The sequence below is a fragment of the Pteronotus mesoamericanus genome, unplaced genomic scaffold (genome assembly GCF_021234165.1).
Source record: "Pteronotus mesoamericanus isolate MK-2021 breed Mesoamerican mustached bat unplaced genomic scaffold, CSHL_Meso_final contig_25, whole genome shotgun sequence".
Taxonomy (NCBI): Eukaryota; Metazoa; Chordata; class Mammalia; order Chiroptera; family Mormoopidae; genus Pteronotus; species Pteronotus mesoamericanus.
In genome coordinates, this window is record NW_026555105.1 from 40,420,706 (window position 1) to 40,443,192 (window position 22,487).

General features: G+C 37.7%; 1 protein-coding gene across 2 annotated transcripts in view; it reads left to right on the forward strand.

Annotated features, from left to right (window-relative positions):
- Positions 1-22,487, forward strand: part of KIZ (kizuna centrosomal protein) — a 163,407-nt gene that overhangs the window by 37,158 nt on the left and 103,762 nt on the right. Inside the window, exons 5-6 of one of the 2 annotated variants that reach the window (XM_054574142.1) lie at positions 5,959-6,606; positions 6,959-7,271. In XM_054574142.1, the coding sequence (XP_054430117.1) occupies positions 5,959-6,606; positions 6,959-7,271 (961 nt within the window). The remainder of the gene's footprint in view (positions 1-5,958; positions 6,607-6,958; positions 7,272-22,487) is intronic. The other variant, XM_054574140.1, reaches the window with a different exon arrangement.

Below are 22,487 nucleotides of genomic sequence, written 5' to 3' on the forward strand. Positions count from 1 at the left end.
GAATATGATTTCTGAGTTGTAGAACACAGTAGAAGGAATCAAAAGCACACTAAATGAAGCAGAGGATTGAACCAGCAAGCTGTATGACAAGGTAGAAATAAGCTCCAAGAAAGAGCAAGAAAATGAAAAAAGACTCAAAAAGAATAAAGAGGCATTCAGGGAAATGCAGTACATTCTGAAACATAATAATATCCGTATACTAGGGATACCAGAAGGAGGAGGAGAGGAGCAAGGGATAGGGAACCTGTTTGAAAAAGTAATGATGGAAAACTTCCCAAATTTGAGGAGAGAAAAAGTCACACAAGCCCAGGAAGCACAGAGGGTCCCATTCAAGAGGAACCCAATGAGGCCCACTGCAAGACACATCATCATTAAAATTGCAAATATCAAAGACAAATAGAGAATCTGAAAGGCAGCAAGGAAGAAAGAGGTAATAACATAAGGGAGCCCCGATACGCCTAGCAGCTGACCTCTCAACAGAAACGCTACAAGCCAGAAGAGCATGTCAAGAAATATTCCAAGTATTGAAAAGCAAAGGCCTTCAAACAAGACTACACTACCTAGCAAAGCTCTCAATTAGAATGGAAGCCGAAATAAGGAGTTTACCAGACAAAAGAAGGCTAAAAGAATACACCTCCACCAAACCAGCACTGCAAGACATGCTAAGGGGACTGCATTAAGAAGATGAATAAAAAGAGTGAGAAAGAGGAACACAGTTACAAAGGGAAAAAAATGAATAACTACCTATCAATAATAACCTTAAATGTAATTGGATTAAATGCACCAGTCAAAAGACATTGGGTAGCTGAATGAATTATAAAACATGACCGACATATATGCTGCCTACAAGAGACCCACCTCAGAACAAAAGAGCTACAAGTCTGAAAGTAAAGGGATAGAAATAAATATTCCAAGAAAATGGATAGGAAAAAAAGCTGGGGTAGTAATACTTATATCAGACAACATAGATTTCAAAACAAAGACCATAAAAACAGAACCAGAAAGACAATTTATAATACTCAGAGAAGAATCCATCAAGAAGACATAAACATTGTAAACTTATATGCACCCAACCTAGGAGCACCCAAATATATAAGGAAAATCTTGGAGGACTTCAAAAAAGATATAGACACCAGCACATTGATAGTAAGGGATTTTAACAGCCCACTGTCAACAATGGATAGATCTTCCAAACAACGTATTAACAGGGATATTGTGGAACTGAATGACGGATGAGAACAAATGGACTTAACTGACATATATAGAACCTTTTATCCTAAAGAAGCAAAATACACATTCTTTTCAAATGCACATGGAACAACCTCAAAGAGAGACTACATGACAGGACACAAAACAAGCCTCATCAAATTGAAGAAAATTGAAATCATAGCAAATGTTTTCTTGGACCACAAGTGCCTGAAACTAGAAACCATCCTGAAGGAAAAAACTCAAAAACATTCAAAATCATGGAAACTGAATAGCATATTATTAAACAACAAATGGGTCAATAATGAGATCAAAGAAGAAATCAAAAAGTTTCTGGAAAAAATGAAAATGAACACACAACAGTCCAAAATCTATGGAGCACAGTGAAGGCAGTCCTGAGAGGGAAGTTCGTAGCAATGCAGGCCTACATAAAGGATATAGAAACATTTCAAATAAACAATCTAACCCTACAGTTTCAAGAACTGGAGAAACAAAAACAAACAAATCCCAGAGCAAGGAGGAAGAAGGAAATAATCAAGATCAGAGCAGAATTGAATGACATAGAGACTAAAAGAACAGTTCAAAGGACCAATACATCCAGGAGCTGGCTCTTTGAAAAGATAAACAAAATTGACACCCTTTTAAGCAGATTTCATCAAGAACAAAAGGGAGAGGACCCCAAAAAATAACATCAGAAATGAAAAAAAAGAATTTACAACTGATACCACAGAAATACAAAGGATTCTAAGAAAATACTATCAATAATTACATGCCAAGAAATTTGAAAACCTGGGTGAAATGGACAAATTTCTAGAAACATATGACCTTCCAAAACTGAATGAAGAAGTAGCTGAAAGCCTGAAGAGACGGATAACAGGTAGTGAAATTGAAGCAGTAATCAAGAAACTCCCGACACACAAAAGCCCTGGACCAAACAGTTCCACAGGAGAATTTTACAAAACAGTTAGGGAAGAGCTAACCCCTATCCTTCTCAAACTATTTCAAAAAATCTAAGAAGAGGGAAGACTCCCAAACTCTTTTTATGAGGCCAGCATCATCATAATCCCAAAACCAGATAAATACACAACAAAGAAAGAAAACTACAGACCATTATCACTGATGAACATAGACACTAAAACCTCAACAAAATATTGGTAAACCACATCCAGCAATACATTGAAAAGGTCATCAACCATAATCAAGTGGGATTCATCCCAGGGATGCAAGGATGATACAATATTCACAAATCAGTAAATGTTACATCACATAAACAAAATGAAAGACAAAGATCACATGACCATATCAATAGATACGGGAAAAGCATTTGATAAGGTACAGCATCCATTTATGATGAAAACACTCAGCAAAGTGACAGTTAAGGGGGCATACCTCAACATAATAAAGGCTATATGAGAAACTTACAGCCAACATCATACTCAGCAGGCAAAAACTAAACACTTTTCCACCAAGATCAGGAACAGGACAAGGTTGTCCACATTCACCCCTTCTATTCAACGTAGTATTGGAAGTCCTAGCCACAGTCATCAAAGAAGAAAAGGAAATGAAAGGCATCCAAATTGGAAAGGAGGTAGTAAAACTGTCATTTTTTGCAGATGACATGATAGTGTACATAGAAAACCCTATACAGTGCACCAAAAAACTTCTTGACCTAGTAAGTGAATTTGGCTGGAAAATAACAGAATACAGAGTCAGTATTCATAAATCACAGGCATTTTTTTACACCAACAATGAAATATCAGAATCAGAAATCAGGAAAAAATTCCCATTTGCTATAGCAACAAGAAAATTAAAGTACTTGGGAATAAACCTAACCAATGAGGTAAAAGACCTGTATTCAGAAAACTACACAACATTGAAGAAAGAAATTAAGGAAGACAAATAAATGGAAGCATATGCCATGTTCATGGATGGGAAGAATTAATATCATCAGAATGTCTGTACTACCAAAAGCAATGCATAGATTCAACACAGCCCCTATTAACATACCATGACGTATTTCACAGATATCGAACAAACACTTCAAAAATATATAGGGAACCACAAATGACCGCAAATAGCCTCAGCAATTTTGAGAAAGAAGAACAGAGTAGGAAGGATCACAATACCTGACATCAAACTATATTACAAGGCCATTGTAATCAAAACAGTCTGGTGCTGGCATAAGAACAGACACGTAGATCAATGGAACAGAATAGAGAGCCCAGAAATAAACCCATGTCTCTATGGTCAATTAATGTTTGAGAAAGGGGGCAGAAGCAGAAAATGGTGTAAAAATAGCCTCTTCAACAAATGGAGTTGGGACATCTGGACAGTTAAGTGCAAAAAAATGAAATTCGACCACTTACACCGTACACAAAAATAAACTCAAGATGGATAAAAGACTTAAATATAAGTCATGAGACCATAAAAGTACTAGAGGAGAACATAGGCAGGAAACTCAGGTATTCCATGCAGCAATATTTTCACTGATATGCCCTCTAGAACAAGGAGCATAAAAGAAAGAATAATTAAATGGACCTCATCAAAATAAGAAGGTTCTGCACGGCTAAAGAAAACTTCAGCAAAATTAAAAGGGAACCAACTGCATGGGAAAATATTTTTTCCAATGACACCTCAGACAAGGGTTTGATCTCCAAAATAGAGTAAGAACTCACATGACTCCACTCCAGAAAGACAAACAATCCAATTAAAAATTGGGGAAAGGATCTGAACAGACACTTCTCCAAGAAGGACATACAGAGGGCCAGAGATATATGAAAGGATGTCAGCATCACTAGCCATCAGAGAAATGCAAATTAAAACCACGATGAGATATGACTTCATACTTTCTGACAGTCAGAATGGCCATCATAAACAAATCAGCAAACAATGGGTGTTGGTGAGGTTGTGGAGAAAAGGGGACCCTAGTGCACTGTTGGTGGGAATGCAGACTGTTGCAGCCACTGTGGAACAGTATGGAATTTCCTCAAAAAGCTAAACATGGAACTGCCTTTTGACCCAGCGATTCCACTGTTGGGATTATACCCTAAGAGTCCTGAAACACCAATTCAAAAGAACCTATGCACCCCAATGTTCATAGCACAATTTACCATAGCCAAATTTGGAAGCAACCTAAGTGTCCATCAATAAATGAGTGGATTAAAAACAATAGTACATTTACATAATGGAACACTGTGCAGCAGAAAGAAAAAAGGACCTACTACCCTTCATGACAGCATGGATGGAACTTGAGAACATTATGTTAAGCGAAATAAGCTAGGTGATGAAAGACAAATACCATATGATCTTACCTATAAGTGGAACCTAATCAACCAAACTAACAAGCAAGCAAAATATAACCTGCAAAATTGAAAGAGAAAACAAACTGACAGTATCCAGAGGGGAGGATGGAGGGGGTTAATGGGAAAAGAAGTGTAAGGGTCAAGTCAAGGCACACATATAAAGGACCCATCAACAAAGCCAAAATGGAGGATTGAGCGTGGGAGGTGGGGGTGGGTGGAGTGGGGGAAAGTGGTCATGGTAAAATGGAGACAACTGTACTTAAACAACAGTATAAATAAGTAGATAGTTAAATAAAATAATTAAATAAAATAAAAATGTTAGCAGTGTTATTTGTTTTATGCAGCAGAGAATTTTGAGAGGGCCTTACTCCTCCATTTCCCTGACATTTCTGTTCATGTCTTTAACTTTAATGTTGTTTCTTTCATTTTGTCAAAAGAAGAGATGGCATCTTTGAAGAGAGGTAAGACCTGGATTGTTTCTGCTATGTGTATGACATTTTCTCTCTTAAAATTTGAGCCTCAGTTTTCCATCTGCAGAGGAAGGGTACAAATACATTTTCCCATCAACTCTGTAGGGCTCTGTGAACTAGATGCTATATGTATGTGGATATACTTTGGTTCCTTTTGAAGAAAAGCTTCATAGTTGTTACTACCAGTTCTGCTTCCCACTGTGTTCTTAAGCCACTGAACCAATTGCTTACTTTTCTCTCCCTTTTCCCTTCTTCCTCATCCTCTCTCTTTTTTTACAGAGGAGAAAATGCCCTTCTCCCCATAGACATACAAGTAAATTTAAATATTTTTAAAAGTACTTGAAGATGTTCAGGAAAAACTGTTGTTGGCTATTTGCCCTTAAACAGAAATAATGGTTATTTTACAGATTTGCACAGTATATTTTAATGCAATTATTAAAAGTTTTAAAATATTATACATAATACTAGAAATAGAGTTTTAAAACCTACAATAGTCCTTTATATTTCCCCTCTCTGCCCCCACGCCTTCTCTCTTTTTTGTTTTTTTGGTCAAGTACCTCCCTAGCTCCATCAATTTCAAATTTATTTGTGGAAAGTGGTTAGAACACATGGCTTTTTAAAAAAAATTGTGGTTAAATATATGTAACATAAAATTTACCATTTTAACCGTGTTTAAGTGTACAGCAGTGAAATTCAGTACATTCACATTGTTACGCAATGTATGCATCTCTTTTTGAAAAATATAGGTTCCATAGTTCCCGAACAATATTTGCTTTGTGAATCAATATTGTTATTTTAATGAAATAGCATGGTCTATACTGGGTTTTGCTCATTTATTTTTAAGGAAGCTATGAGATTTATAAAATATGGTGGATGTTGATTTCATTTGCCATGTTTGTTTACTTCATTTGTGAAAACAAGTTGAACAACCTAATTGTTCATACACAGTATGTTTAACTCACATCTTTTTTTGGTGCTTCAGGTGGCAGTCCAGGAAGGAATTTACTCAGGAACAGCGGTGTCAAGAGGAGTGTATCAATCAGCAACAATCTATATGGGCCGCCAAATGTCAGCGATCTTAAGCATTGGAGATTTTAATACAGTGCAGAAATCTCCCCAACCCACAAAGAACTTTTCAATTCCTGACCCACATTCACACCAACAGACAACCCAGAGCAGTAATGTGACGGACAGCTATGTAGTACAGACTAGTAGTGACACACAGTGCTTAAATAAGTCTGACAAAATAGATGGAAAGACATCTCTTCAGACTGGTGAGAAAATGCTAGTCACAGCCAGCCCATTGTCTGAGGAGGAAGAAACTCATGGCTTGGAGATAGGAAGCAACACACATCATGGCAAGAGTAATTTATCTGAAGGCAAAAAGTCTCCTGAACTCCATCTCTCCTTACAGGAAAGATTAAGTCCAGAGAATAGAACCACTGATTTAAAGTGTGACAGCTCCAGCCGATCAGAGGGATCAGAGGGAGAAATACTGACACATGAATATAATGAAGTCAAGGAAGAAGGACCCAGACCTCCCGTCTCTCTGATATCAGCCTCAGAACACTGTGCATCTGGAAATGAATGTTCTCAAGGGAAGCATTCTGCTGGGGAAAGTTTCTCAGGTAGGGTAAGAGGCTGAGATTCTTTACTGATTTTTGTTGGTATTTAGTTTTTCTGGTTGGTAGTAGTCTTACGAAAGAACAATATATACTCTAATTTTATTCTCTTTGTCAATAAACAAAGTAATGTTTAAGTGTGAGTTTTTAAATATGTATGTGGAAATATTTTTGCAAATTATCTCATTTTTAAACTGTTATATTTTAAAATACTTTAAATGAGTTTTCAAATACTATAATGACTTGTGGATTGTTACTACATGTTTTTAACTGATGAAATAATCTGTGAGGTAGCACATCTTACTTTGCTTATCCCTGAAGTTAGTGATCAGTAATTTATTTGTATCCCCTCTTATAGATCATTGTCCTTATGGGAACTCAAAGTCACAGACGCCCTTCAGGAAAATTCAGGAAGAGCAGGAGGAGGAAAGTTTGAGCAGCAGCAGTGACCTCACAGTTTCTGTAAGTGAAGATGATCTGATTTTAAAGAGTCCAGAACCACAACGATATCCAGGTGACAAGATGGAGGGAGAAGATGGAATAGAGGCCTTAAAATTAATGCACTCTGAGCAAGAAAGAGATGCCCCATCCACTGAAAAACATAATTGTATTTTGCAAACCCTAAGCTCTCCTGATTCAAAAAAGGAATCCTCTACTAACTCTCCAAAAGAGTAAGCTATTCAACTTTTTTACTGTTCTGATTTTAATTATAAACACTTTTAGAGACCATTCTACTTGGAATTGTATTCTTCACTTCCTCTTGTCTCTTATTGATAGTTTCTATGTCCTTTTTCATGCAGATACAGTTTGCAGTAAGTTCCTTGTGGTTTCCCTGTATTTTTTTGTAATTCTCTTTGAGCTCACTGAGCTCAATGAGCTTCCTTAGAACCGTTGTTTGGAACTCAGTATCCGATAATTTACTTGCCTCTATTTCATTTAGTTCTCTTTCTGGGGATTGCTCCTTTCCCTTTGAATGGGGTGTATTTCTTTGTCTTCCCATTATTTGTGAGATTCTTCTCTTTTGTTTCTGATTCTTAAGTTGATCTGTCTTGATTTCCTGACTTTGTGGTGTGAACTTCTATGATTGGAGACTGCTATTTTTACTTTCTGGATCTTCCTCTGATAATGTCAGATGTTGACGCTGTCTGATCTTAGACAGTCTTTTCCAGGCTTCCAGTAATCTACTGTTTGTGGCTGTCTCCTTCAGCTGTTAATCTAGTCACTCTGCACTGAGCAGGCCACCTTAGACAGCTCAAGGCAGGGTGGAGCCCCTCCTGGGGGCAGGGTTATTGGTTCCTCTCCTGCTTCTGCCTTATGGGGGAGGAGTCTGCACTGGGATCCTGTGAGCTACTCTCTCTCCTTTCTCTCCCCAAAGCCTTCATCCCCAGTCTCCCCTCAAGTGTCGCCAGACGTCTCTGCACCCCCTTTTGCCAGGGATCTACTGTCCGTGGCTGCCACTCTGCACTCAGTAGGCAGCTTAGACAGCACAGGGTGGGGTGGAATCCTACCTGGGGGCGGGGCTATTGGGTCCTTTGACGCTGGTTTTGCTCAGGGGGAGTGGTCTCTGCCTGAGCAAGATGGCTGCTAGTGCATGGGGGATGAGTCAGCACCGAGATCCCGCCAGCTACTCTCTCAGTTTTCTCCCAAAGCCTTCTTCCTCAGTCTCTCCTCAAGCATCTCTAGCCCACTCTGCCCCTGCCTTTGTGAGAGACTAGGTAAGTGGCTCTAAATAAAAATTTATGTGTTGGCCCTTTAAGCAGTTCTTCGCATCTCCAGCTGCCTGTCTCTGGCAGAGAGCAACCCTGCCGCTTTTTGCAGCTGGCTGTTTTCTGTGTACTTTTTGGTCTCTGGTGCTGTGGGCTAGAGATTCCCCCTTTTGGTTTAGATTCCGTTCTTCTCAAGGTGATCCAACTAGCCGTTTCAATATCCTTCAGGTGCTGCTGCCGGTGGGTGCCCCACCTGCCTTCTCAGGTCTGTACCGCACTCCTCACCACTTAGATTGTGCTAAAGCCGATTCTTCTGTCTCCGAGGTTACAAGGGTCTTCTCTCGCTATTGTTCAGTTGTGTGTTCCAAGTGGTTTCTCCACAATTTCGTTGTAATTCCAGGTTGGTCCTGGGAGGATATTAGAGTGACTTCCACTCACTCCTCTGCCATCTTGATTCTCATCTAATTTCTTCTTTAAATGTTTGGTAGAATTAATTAGTAAACCCCTCTGGGCCTAGTTTTGGAAAATTATTAATTATTGATTTAATTTTTTAACACATATGGTTTTATTAATATTATATATTTCTCTTTGTGTCAGATTTGATAGATTGTGTCCTTCAAGAAAATGGTCAATTTCATCTAATTTTTCAATTTGTGAACATGGAGTTGTTTATACTATTTCTTTATTATCCTTTTTGAGGCCCATGGGATCAATACTGATGTTTTTTTACTCATTTGTTTTATTTGTGTCTTCTCTCTTTTTTTTCTGGTTAGTAGTGTTAAGGACTGAATGTTTGTGTCACCCAAAATTCGTATACTGAAACACCAACACTGAGTATTTTGTAGATAGGGCCTGTGATGAGGTGATAAAGATTAAATAAGGTCATAACTGTGAGGCCCTAATCCTATAGGGCTAAATTCCCTGATAAGTAGAGGAAGAGACACCAGAGCTCTCTTTTTTTGCCATGTGAGAACATAGTGGCCTTAACAGCTAGCACCGTGATCTTGGATTTTCCTGCCTCCAGAATTGTGAAAAATAAATTTCTGTTGTTTAAGTTATCTAGTTTGTAGTATTTTGTTATATGGCATTATGAGCAGACTAATACACCTGGCTAGAGGTTTATCCATTTTTGTTGGTTTTTTTTTTCTTTTTACAACGAGCCAGCTTTGTGTTTTGTTGATTTTCTTTATTTTTCTGTTTTCAATTTTATTGTATGTCTGTCAAAATTTAATTATTTCTTTCCTTCTGCTTACTTTGGATTTAATTTGTTTCCTAAGGTAGAAGCTTAAATTATTGATTTTGGATCTTTTTTTTCCTAATATATGCATTCAATACTATAAATTTGCCTGGAAGCATTGCCTTTACTGCATCCCACAATTTTTGATAAGTTGTATTTTCATTTTCATTCAGCTCAAAATATTTTTAAAATGTTCTTACACTTCTTTGACCCATGTGTTATTTAGTAGTATGTTGTTCAATCTCCAAACTTTTTGAGATTTTCCTAACTATCTTTCTGTTACTGATCTCTTAGTGTAATTCCACTATGGTCTAAGAGCATACTTTCCCCATCACTTCTATTCTTTGGTCTTTATTGAGACGTGTTTTATAGCCCAGAATGTGGTTTGTAATGGCAAATGTTCCATGTGAGCTTGAGAAGAATGTGTATTTTTGCTGTTGTTGGATGAAGTGTTCTATAAATATTAATTAGACCCAGTTGATTAAGGGTACTGTTCACCTAAACTACCATATTTTGCTGTGTATTATGTGCACCCATGTTTTAGTGCTAATTCTCATGTAAAATGTGCATGCTTATTTTCCCCTCAAAAATTTGGACAGAAAAGTATGCATTATACATGGCAAAATATGGTATATTCTTTCTGCTTTTCAGTTACTGATGGATGTGTGTTGAAATGCTCGACTATAACAGTGGATTTATCGATTTCTCCTTGCAGTTCTGTAAGTTTTTGCCTATGTATTCCGATGCTCTGTTGTTGGGTACATACACATTAAAGATTTTAATGGAATTCCTAGGTATAGCTTTTCTGGTATTTATCTTGCTTTCTATTCTCTGAGGTTCATAGACCTATGATTTGGCCTCTGTCATTAACTTTGGAAAATTCTCAGCAATGATTATATCAAATATTCTTTTTGCTCCTTTCTTTTTTTCTTATTCCTTTAGCATGTTTTGTAAGAAACTTCCAAACTGTCTTTCAAAGTGGCTCTACCATTTCCCATTCCCATCGGCCTTTTTTTAAACAATTGATTTTAATGATGTCTTTTTGTCATTTTATTTATTTATTTTTAGACAGACAGGAAGGGCAGGAGAAAGAGAGGTAGAGAAACATTGATACGACAGAAGAAATGTTGGACCCACCCCACAACGTAGGCATGTACTCTGACAGGGGATCAAACCACCAGCCTTTCAGTTTGCAGGCTGGAGCTCAGTCCACTGAGCCATACCAGCCAGGGCATTCTCACCATCCTTGAATGGGAGTTCTTGTTGCTCCACATCCAAACTAGCATTTTGTGCTATCACTGTTCTAGGTTTTGGCCATTCTCATAGGTGTACAGTGGCATCTTGTTGTTTTAATTTGTATTTCCTTGATGACATATGTTGTGTAACATCTTTTCATATGCTTATTTGCCATCTATATATCTTCTTTGGTGAAGTGTCTGTTTAGATTTTTGGCCAATTTTTAAATTGGGTTGTTTATATTTTTTATTGTTGAGATTTAAGAGTTCTTTGTGTATTTTGGATCAGTCCTTAATCAGATGTGTTTTTTTGCAAATATTTTCTCCCAGTCTGTGGCTTGTCTTCTCATTCTCTTGATATTATCTTTTTAGAGTATAAGTGTTTAATTTTAACAAAGTCCAACTTGTCAGTTATTTATTTTATAGATCATGCTTTTGGTGTTGGATCTGAAAAACAATCACCATACTCAAGGCCATCTAGGTTTTCTCTATGATATCTTCTAAGATTTTTATAGTTTTGTGTTTTACATTTAGGTCTGTGATCCATTTTGAGTGAATTTTTATGAAGGTGGGAGGTCCGTGTTTAGATTTATTTCTTTTGCATGTAGCTGACCAGTTCTTCTAGCATGTGGGTGAATAGGTAACATACTTTTTTTTTTTTGGCTGGTTGTCCTTTATTTGAAAATATTTCTTTATTGCTATAATTGGCATGTAATCTTATATTAGTTTCAGGCGTACAAAATAATAAGGTGATATTTGTATATATCATGAAATGATTATCACCGTAAGGCTAGTTAAGATGCATCACCACACATAGTTACAAATTTTTTTCTTATGAGAATTTTTAAGATCTACTCTCTTAGCAACAGATGCCCTCTAATCCATCCATGTTGTCACAAATGGCAGGGTTTTCTTTTTTCTTATGGCTGAATAATATCCCATTGTGTATGTGTGTACAAATTTTATATATATATATATATTCTTTTATCCATTCATCCATCAGTGGACACTTAGGTTGCTTCCATGTTTTGGCTATTGTAGATAATGCTGCAGTGAACATAGGGATGCATCTATCTTTTCAAGTTAGTGCTTTAGTTTCTTTTGAATAAATACCCAGAAGAGGAATTGCTGAGTCATATGGTAGTTCTATTTTTAATTTTTTGTGGAACCATCATAATATCCTCCACAGCTGCTGCAACAGTTTACATTTTCACCAAGAGTGCACAAGGATTCCTTTTTCTCCACATGCTTGCCAACATTTATTTCTTGGCTTTTTGATAACAGGTATGGAATACCTTTTTAATAGGTATGGAACATCTCATTGTGGTGTTGGTTTGCATTTCCATGATGATTTCCATGATGAAAAGATTAGCATCTTTTCAGTTACTTGTTGGCCATTTGTATGTCTTCTTTGAAAAAAAAGTCTATTCAGACCCTCTGCACATTTTTTTAATTGGATATTTTTTGTATTGGGTTGTATGAGTTCTTTATATATTTGGATATTAGTCCCTTATCAGATATATGATTTGCAAACATTTTCTCTCATTCTGTAGTTTGCCTTTTCATTTTGTTGATAGTGTCCTTTGCTGTGCAGAAGTTTTTTTTTAGTTTGGTGTAGTCCCACTTATTTATTTTTGTTTTTGTGCCCTATGCTTTTGGTGTCATTTCCAAGAAATTGTTTCTATGACCAATGTCAGGCAGCTTTTTCTTTATCTTTTCTTCTAAGATTTTTACAGTTTCAGGTCTTATATTTAAGTCTTTAATCATTTTGAGTTTATTTTTGTGTATGGTGTAAGATAAGGGTCCGCTTTCAATCCTTTACATGTGGCAATCCAGTTTTTTAACATCTGTTGAAGAGACTCTCTTCTCCCAATGGTGTATTTTTTACAGTCTTGTCAAAAATTAGTTGACTGTGTTTGCATGGATTTAGTACATTCTATATATCTGTGTTTATGCCAGTACCATATTGTTGTGATTACTGTAGCTTTGTAATATGTTCTGAAATCAGGCAATGAGATTACTTCAGCTTTGTTCCTTTTTCTCAATATTATTTTGGCTACTCAGTTTCATTTGTTTCATTTGTAGTTCCATATAAATTTTAGGATTGTTTTTACTATTTCTTTAAAAAATGCCTCTGAGATTTTGCACATGGACACAGAATATCTTTTCATTTATTGTCTTTTAAAATTTCTTTTAACTGTTCTGTAATTTTCAGTCGCAAGAGTTTTGCCTCCTCGGTTAAGTTTATTTCTAAGCATTTTATTCTTTTTGATGTCATTGTAAATGGGATTGTTTTCTTAATTTATTTTTTGGATTTTTCATTGTATAGATATGCAGCTGATTTGTATGTGTTGATTCTGTATTCTGTAACTTTACTAAATAATCAAAGTATAAGTGCATTTTAAAGTTATTTCTCTCAGAAGAATATTAGTGTGTGAGCATAAATAGGAAAGCAGACCAAGGTCTGATCTCCAAGATCAGAGAGATCAGAAGAGCCAGAAAAGGAGTCTGAGAAGAGACTGCAGTGAAAAACAAGGAGAACCAAGAAGTTATGATGCAGATACCACATAGGGTGTTTCTGGTGGGGTTTAGGGTTTAGAAAGATAAAAGAACGCTCGCAGGCCACGAAGCTGATTGGAGAAGCAGCTAGCATCCACACCAACAGTTAGATTCCAGAATTCATGCTTTAGATTTCTGCGGTCTACTACATATATCACAATCATAATGGTAATGTACCTTTAATGCACCAACTCTGTACCAGGTACTATTTTAAGACCTTTATTTATGATTCATTTATTTCCATTATCACCATCATTTTATAGAGAAGGAAACTGAGACACAGAGCACTTACCTATGTTCAGTCACAAAGTGGCATAGCATACTTTGAACTCGGCCATCTGGGTCTAGAGTCTGCATTCTGAACTTGTACCCTGGCCTATCTCCCAATGAGTGACTCTCTACTGCCTAAATAACTAGAGTATCATCAAGGATAAATTTTATAAGATTGAATAAGGAAGCTCAAGAAGAAAATTAGATTCTGTAATTAGAAAAGAAAAATAAAACTAAGCATTTGGCGATTTGACCTTTTGCTCTGTCCACATTGATTTTTGTGCCTTGCAGGCTCAAATAAGCCGATGAAGTGCTATATGCCTTTCCTCAAGCTTGAACAAAGTCATTGCAAAGTTGCTTTGTTCTTTCTCCCCTCAGAGTGTGACTGAAAGCAAAATGTAGTGCTGCTTTTTAAACTAAGTCAAATGAAAGCCTTGGTTTCTCAAGGTCATGAAAATTTGGTCGTGTACATTTCATCTCATCCAGTGATTTTAATTTAGTCCCTCTTCAAAGTTAAATATAGGAAGTTCTTGCATCTGAGAAAGATTTGCTGCTGACTATTATAGAGCCTGGAATCACAGGTTGCAACTGTGTTCTTTTAGAATTTACCCTAAATGTACTTAAAGAAGAGCTGAAAGCATATTTTAAATTCAGTATTCCTTCAGAAATGATAATGCTTTCAGATATCACTTCAGTTGCTTTTTTCTTTCACCACTATCACTTATTTTTCCTAGACAAGACATGGCTCTGCTCTTCAACACAGGTGGCCCCCTGAGCTTTTGCTTGCCACCCATGTTATTTTTGTTCGCAAAGTAAGGTTGTACATTAAACTTTTGGAAAAATAACACTGTGCTACCAGTGGGGACATCAGTGTATTCTCTCATGTTCTACCTGGCACTTCATTCCCTAGTCTGGCCTGTGAGTCTCCTGTTAGCTTGCCTATTTTGATCTGAAAAAAATATATAAGATTTTTAAAAATTTTTTTTAAAATTTTATTTAAATTTATTTTTTCAAATACATTTGTCTCTGCCTCCCCCCCACCACTTTCCCTTGCCCCCTCTCTCCCTCCTTCCCTCAGCTCTTCCCTTTTGGTTTTGTCCATGAGTCCTTGCTATATGTTCCTTGACTTTCCCCTTCCCTTCCTTTTCTCCGGCCCCCTCCCTCCTTCCCTCTTGTCTCTGTTGTTTTCTTTTTCCTTTCAGTGTTGCTGGTCTTATTTTCCTTGCATCTTTGTATTGTTGGTTAGGTTCCACTTATAGGTGAGATCATATAGTATTTGTCTTTCGCCGCCTGGCTTATTTCGCTTAGCTTGAAATTTCTAAAATCCAGAGCCAGCCTTTCAAGAGAGCAGAGAGCAGTAGTCTTGAGAGGATCAAGATGGCAGAAGAGTGAGTGGAAGCCACACTGACCACTTTCCACTATCAACCTGGGATTACAACTAAATTGTGGAGAAATCACCTGGAACAAACAACTGAACAATAGCAAAAGAGGAGCCTAGTAACCTCGGAGATAGAAGAATCGGCTTTAGCACAATCTGCCTGGTAAGGAGTACAGTAGAGAGTCGAGAAGACGAGCGGGGTGCCCATGGCAGCAGCACCAGAAGGATATTGAAACAACAAGTTGGATCCTCCTAGAAGAGTGGGGTCTAAACCATAAGTGGGGATCTCCACCCTACAGCACCAGAGCCCAAAAAGTACTCAGAAAACAGCTAGCTGCAAAAAGCAGCAGGGTTGCTCTCTGCCAGAGACAGGCAGCTGGAGAAGCGAAGAACTGCTTAAAGGGCCAACACGAAATTTTTATTTGCAGACACTTACCGTGGTCTCTGGCAAAGGCAGGGGCAGAATGGGCTAGAGACGCCGGAGGAGAGACTGGGGAAGGAGGCTTTGGGGAGAGAACTGAGAGAGGAGCCAGCCGGATCTCAGTGCTGACTCATCCCCCATGCAGTAGCAGCCATCTTGCTCAGGAAGAGACCACGCCCCCTGAGCAGCAGCAGCATCAGAGGACCCAATAGCCCCACCCCCAGGTGGGATTCCACCCCACCCTGTGCTGTCTAAGCTGCCTGCTGAATGCAGAGTGGCAGCCACAGATAGTAGTTCCCTGGCTAAAGGGGGCTCAGAGAGGTCTAGAGACACTTGAGGGGAGACTGGAGACAGAGGTTTTGGGGAGAGAATGGAGAAAGTAGCCTGCGGGAGCCTGGAGCTGACTCCTCCCCTATATAGCAGCAGCATGAGAGGACCCAATAACCCTGCCCTCCCAGAGAGACTCAACCCTGCCCTGAACTGTGTAAGGTGGCTTGCTGAGTGCAGAGTGACTAGATTAACAGCTGAAGGAGACAGCCACAAACAGTAGATTACTCTAAGTCTCAAACAGACTGCCTAAGATCAGACAGGGTCAACACCTGACATCATCAGAAGCAGATCCAGAAAGAAAAAAACAGTGGTATCCTACCATAGAAGTTCATACCACAAAGTCAGGAGATCAAGACAGATCAACTTAAGACGCAGAAGCAAAAAAAAAAAAAAAGAGTTGCACAAATAATGGGAAGACAAAGAAACCCTGCACTTGAAGGGAAAGGAGGAATACCCAGAAAGAGAACTAAATGAAATAGAGGCAAGTAAACTATCAGATACTACTTCAAAACAATGGTTCCTAAGGAAGCTCAATGAGCTCAGTGAGTTTAGAGAGAATTACCAAAAACTAAGGGGAAACTATGAGGAACTTACTGCACACTACATCAGCATGAAAAAGGACATAGAAAGTATCAATAAGAGAGGCAAGAGCATATGAAGAATACAATTGCTGAAATGAAGAACACTGTAGAAGGAATCAAAAGCAGACTAAAAGAAGGTGAGGATCAAATCAGTGTGCTGGAGGCCAAGGTAGAAAAAAGCTTCCTGAAAGAGCAAGAAAATGAAAAAAGACTCAAAAAGACTGAGGAGGCATTGAGGGAAATGCAGGACAACCTGAAACTTAATAATATCTATATAATAGGGATACCAGCAGGAAAAGAGGATGAGGAAGGGAGAGAGAACCCGTTTGAAAAAGTAATGATGCAAAACTTCCCTAATGGACGAGAGAAAAAGTCACCCAAGACCAGGAAACAGAGGGTCCCATTCAAGAGGAACCCAGTGAGGCCCACTCCAAGACACAACATCATTAAAATGGCAAATATCAAAGACAAACAGAGAATCCTAAAGCAAGCAAGAGGTAACAACATATAAGGGAGCCCCAATATGGCTAACAGCTGGCTTCTTAACAGTAACACTGCAAGCCAGAAGGGAATGGCAAGAACTGTTCCAAGTCATGAAAAGCAAAGGCCTGCAACCAAGACTGCTCTACCCAGCAAGCCTCTCAATTAGAATGGAAGGCAAAATAAGGAGTTTCCCAGACAAAAGAATACACCTCCACCAAACCAGCATAGCAAAATATGCTAAAAGGATTGCTTTACGATGAAGAAAAAGAGTCTATGAATACCCAGTTCCTTTCACAGTTTTCAATACTTGATTTTACCAATATTTTTTAATATGTGTTGATCTGATTGTGACAATGATGTTATTTAATTGTTCCTGTATTATATGTTGAAACTAAACCTGTTTTTGTATATTTCTTGCCTATTTCTATTATTTTTCCAAAGCTTTAAATGACTTTTTGGTGTTCTTTATCCATTTTTTGATTAAATGTTTGTAGAATTTTTTTCCCTACAAAAAAACCCATTAAGTGTTTTTTTAGATGTGTTGGAATTATTTTCCTATTCTATTGCATGTCCTTTAACTTTTTTAATATGTATATTACTGTCAGTCTTAAATGTTTAATATAGTCATATGTCAATATTTTACTTCATAGCTTCTGGGCTTGAATATTTTAATTAAGGGTAAGAAAAATGTTAGTTTGTATTTTCTCCTAACACTCCCTAGATTCTACATATTGATTTTTAACTCACCTTAATATTTCTTGTATAATGTGTAGAATAGGTTTCTGTATTTGTTCTATTTCAAGTAATAGTGGTCCATACACCTTATTTGTTGAATAAGCCTTATTTTACCCATTGATTTGAAATATCAACTTAATCACATATTACATTGTTAGACAGATATATATGTTTGTCTCTAGATTGCTCATTATATTTCATTGATCTACTTGATTGTTTCTGTGCTGGTGTCATGTTGGTTTAATTGCTGAGACTCTATAATGGTTTTAAATTTTTTAATATTTTGTAAATAACTTTGACATTTAAAAAAATAAATAAAATCAGTTTACATTTAAGAAAGAAAGAAAGGGAAAGGAAGGAAGGAAGGAAGAAAAGAAATAAAGAGAGAGAGAGGAAAGGAAGGAAGGAAGGAAGGAAAGAGGGGAGGGAGGAAGGAAGAAAGAAAGATAGATCTACCTTTTGCGACAGCATGGATGGAACTAGAGAATATTGAGCTAAGTAAAATAAGCCAGTTGATAAAAGCCAAATACCATATGATCTCACCTGTAATTGGACTCTATTCTACAAAATAATCTAATGAACAAAATAAACCACCTGCATGGCAACATGGAGCTGACTGAAAGTGACCAGAGGGGATGGGGAAAGAGGACAATGGTCGAAAGAAGGAGAAGGGACTAGACAAAGAATTGTATGTAAGGCCCATGGACATGGACAACAGAGTGGGAATTGACTGTGGGTGCAGGGGGTGGGGTGGGATGGGTGGACGGGGATAAAGGGGTAAAAATTGAGACAACTGTAATAGAATAAACATGATTTATATATTTAAAAAAATAAAAATAAACAAAACAAAAATAATAAAAGAGGGCAATAGTCTTGAGACCTGCCTCAGGAAAGTAGGCAGTAATCACAGTCATTATCAGTAGTAGATTTCTGTAGGGATGTTAAAAGAAGTTTCCATTGACCAACTGGAACCTGGTTCCTAGTCTTTTCCAGTCATCTTACCATAGGCTGCTGGCCTTAATCAGAGGAGGTTGGTCACCTGATCAAAGGCAGAGATGGAAGATAATAAGAAGCATTTGGAAACGTTAGAGCCGTAAGAATTTTCTTTAACATTTATTCCAACACTGGTCTACTGATGAAAATTCACTCAATTTTTGTTTGATTATTTAGTTCTTAAATGCTAAGGTGTATATTCAGGTTTTCATTAATCTGGAGTAAATTTTGAAAATTTATCTACTGGAAAGAGATCTGTTGTTGAAGCTTCTAATTTGTGAGCATATTTTATATCTTAGAATGCCTACTGTATCAATAATTATATTCCCTTTGTTCACTCATAATTTTATGTTTGCTCTATTTTTATCAATCAGTCCTCCATGATATTTGTCTATTAATTCTTCAAATAATCAAGATTTCTTACTGGTTTATTTATATTTTAATTTATTTTATTTTATTTTTTTTTATTGTTCTAATACATTTGTCTCCATTTTTCCTCCACCACTTCACTCCCCCACCCCCTACTGCCTACCCTCAATCCTTCCCCACTTTGGCTTTGTCCATGGGTCCATTATACATGTTCCTCGACTTGACCTTTCCCCTGCTTTTCCCCATTACTCCCCTCCCCCCTCACCTTCCGTTACTGTTGGTTTGTTTTTTCTTTTAATTTTACTGGTTATATTTTCCTTGCTTGTTTGTTTTATGGGTTAGGTTCCACTTACAGGTGAGATCATATGGTATTTGTCTTTCACCACCTGGCTTATTTCGCTTAACATAATGTTCTCCAGTTCCATCCATGCTGTCACGAAAGGTAGTAAGTAGTTCCTTCCTTCTTTCTGCTGCGTAGTATTCCATTATGTAAATGTACCATCGTTTTTAATCCACTGATTTATTGATGGACACTTAGGTTGCTTCCAATACTTGGCTATTGTAAATTGTGCTGCTACGAACATTGGGGTGCATAGGTTCTTTGAATTGGTGTTTCAGGATTCTTAGGGTATAATCCCAGCAGTGGAATTGCTGGGTCAAAAGGCAGTTCCATGTTTAGCTTTTTGAGGAAATTCCTTACTGTTCCACAGTGGCTGCACCAGTCTGCATTCACACCAGCAGTGCACTAGGGTCCCCTTTTCTCCACAACCTCTCAAGCACTTGTTGTTTGTTGTTTGTTTTTCATGGCCATCCTGCACAGTGTGAGGTCGTATCTCATTGTGGTTTTCATGTGCGTCTCTCTGAAGACTACTGATACTGAGCATACTTTCATATGTCACTGGCCTTCTGTATGTCCTCCTTGCAGAAGTGTCTGTTCAGGTCCTTTGCCCATTTTTTAATTGGATTGTTTGTCTTCCTGGAGTGGAGTTGTGTGAGTTCTTTATATATTTTGGAGATGAAACCCTTGTCTGAGGTATCATTGGCAAATATATTTTCCCATACAGTCAGTTCCCTTTTCATTTTGCTGATGCTTCCTTTAGCCATGCAGAAGCTTCTTATTTTGATGAAGTCCCATTTGTTTATTCTTTCCTTCATGTCCCTTGCTCTAGGGGACATACTGGTAAAAATATTGCTGCGTGGAATATCTGAGAGTTTCCTGCCCATGTTCTCTTCTAGGGCTTATATGGTGTCGTGATTTATATTTAAGTCTTTTATCAATCTTGAGTTTATTTTTGTGTATGGTATACGTTAGTCAAATCTTTTTTTTTTTTTTTTTTTTTTTACATACAGATGTAAAGCTGTCCAGATGTCCCTACTCCATTTGTTGAAGAGGCTATTTTTACTCCATTTTCTGCTTCTGCCCCTTTGTCGAATATTAATTGACCATAGAGACATGGGTTTATTTCTGGGCTCTCTATTCTGTTCCATTAATCCGTGTGTGTGTTCTTATGCCAGTACCAGACTGTTTTGATTACAGTGGCCTAGTAATATAGTTTGATGTCAGGTATTGTGATCCTTCCTACTATGTTTTTCTTTCTCAAAATTGCCGCAGCTATTTGGGGTTGTTTATGGTTCCATATAAATTTTTTAAATGTTTGTTCTATATCTGTGAAATAAGTCATTGTTATTTTAATAGGGATTACATTGAATCTCTAAATTGCTTGGGGTTATACGGACATTTTGATGATGTTCCTTCTTCCAGTCCATCAACATGGCATATGCTTCCATTTATTTCTGTCTTCCTTACTTTCTTTCTTCAGTGATGTGTAGTTTTCTGAGTACAGGTGTTTTAGCTCCTTGGTTAAGTTTATTCCTAGGTACTTTATTTTTCCTGTTGCTATAGCAAATAGGATTTTTTTTCTTGATTTCTGATTCTCTTTTTTTAATTTAATTTTTAATATATATTTTACTTATTGTTCTCTTAGTATTTTCCCATTTTTTTCTCCTCTTATATCCCTGCACCCTGCATCGTCCCTCCCCTAGCATTCCGCCCCCCTTTGATTCATGTCCATGGGTCGGACATATTTTTAGGCTGCTCCATTTCTGAAGCTGTTGTTAACATCCACCTGCTTATTTTCTACCTACTATTTATGCTTCTCATTCCTTGTATCTTTTCCCCCATTCTTCCCCCTCTCATTCCCCTCTGATCTCTATTGCTATGATTCTGTTCCTGTTCTAGTTGTTTGCTTAGTTTTTGTTTTTGTTACTGTTTTTGTTTTTTTAGATTCACTTGTTGATAGTTGTGAGTTTGTTGTCATTTCACTCTTCATAGTTTTGATCTTCTTTTTCTTAGGTAAGTCCCTTTAACATTTCATATAAAAAGAGTTTGGTGATGATGAACTCCTTTAACATGACCTTATCTGGGAAGCACTTTATCTGCCCTTCCATTCTAAATGATAGCTTTGCTGGATAGGGTAATCTTGGGTGTAGGTCTGTGTCTTTCTGACTTTGAATACTTCTTTCCAGCCCCTTCTTGCCTGCAAGGTTTCTTTTGAGAAACCCGCTGATAGTCTCATGGGAACTCCTTTGTAGATAACTGTCTCCTTTTCTCTTGCTGCTTTTAAGATTCTCTCATCTTTAATCCTTGGTAATATAATTATGATGTGCCTCCGTGTGTGCTTCCTTGGGTCTGACTTCTTTGGGACTCTCTGAGCTTCCTGGATATCCTGGAAATGTATTTCCTTGGCCAGATTGGGGAAGTTCTCCTTCATTATTTTTTGAAATAGGTTTTCAATTTCTTGTTCTTTCTCTCCTTCTGGCACTGGTATGATTCCAATGTTGGGTCATTTAAAGTTGTCCCAGAAGGTCCAAGCCACTCCTCATTTTTTTTTGAATTCTTATTTCTTCATTCTATTCTGGTTGAATGTTTATTTCATCCTATGCTCCAAATTGTTAATTTGAGTTCCAGTCTTTCCCTTCACTGTTGGTTCCCTGTATATTTTTCTTTGTTTTACTTTGATTCGCCTTCACTTTATCCTCCATTTTGCGACCATTCTCAACCAATTCAGTGAGCATCGGATTACCAGGTTTTTGAACTTTGCCTCTGATAGGTTGGCTATCTGTTCATTGCTTAGTTGTATTATTGTAGCTTTGATCTGTTCTTTCATTTGGGCCATATTTCTTTCTCTCAAGGTGCCTGTTACATTGGAATGGGTGGAGCCTTAGGTGTTTACCAGGGCATGGCAACCCACATTGCTGCATTGCTGTACTGTATGTGTCAGAGAGGTCCAAGCAGGAACAGTGCTGCTTGCTCGGCTCTTGCAAGCTTTCAGTCACTTCAGACACTGGCCCTTCCAGTGTTGATTCCCGGGTGGATGGGTTCTGTATGTTCTGGGTCCCTGTGGCTCTCTCCAATGGACTCTCCTGTAAGGCTGGGAGTTTCCTCTATTGCCACAACCCCTACAGGTTTTTACTTCCAGAGGCTTTGAGGCTTTCTTTTGCTGCACTAGAACCCTGGATTGCCTGGTCTGTCTTTCTCTCTAGCTGTTCCTCACGGTTTATCTGCATTCAGGTGTGGTACTGCCCAGTCC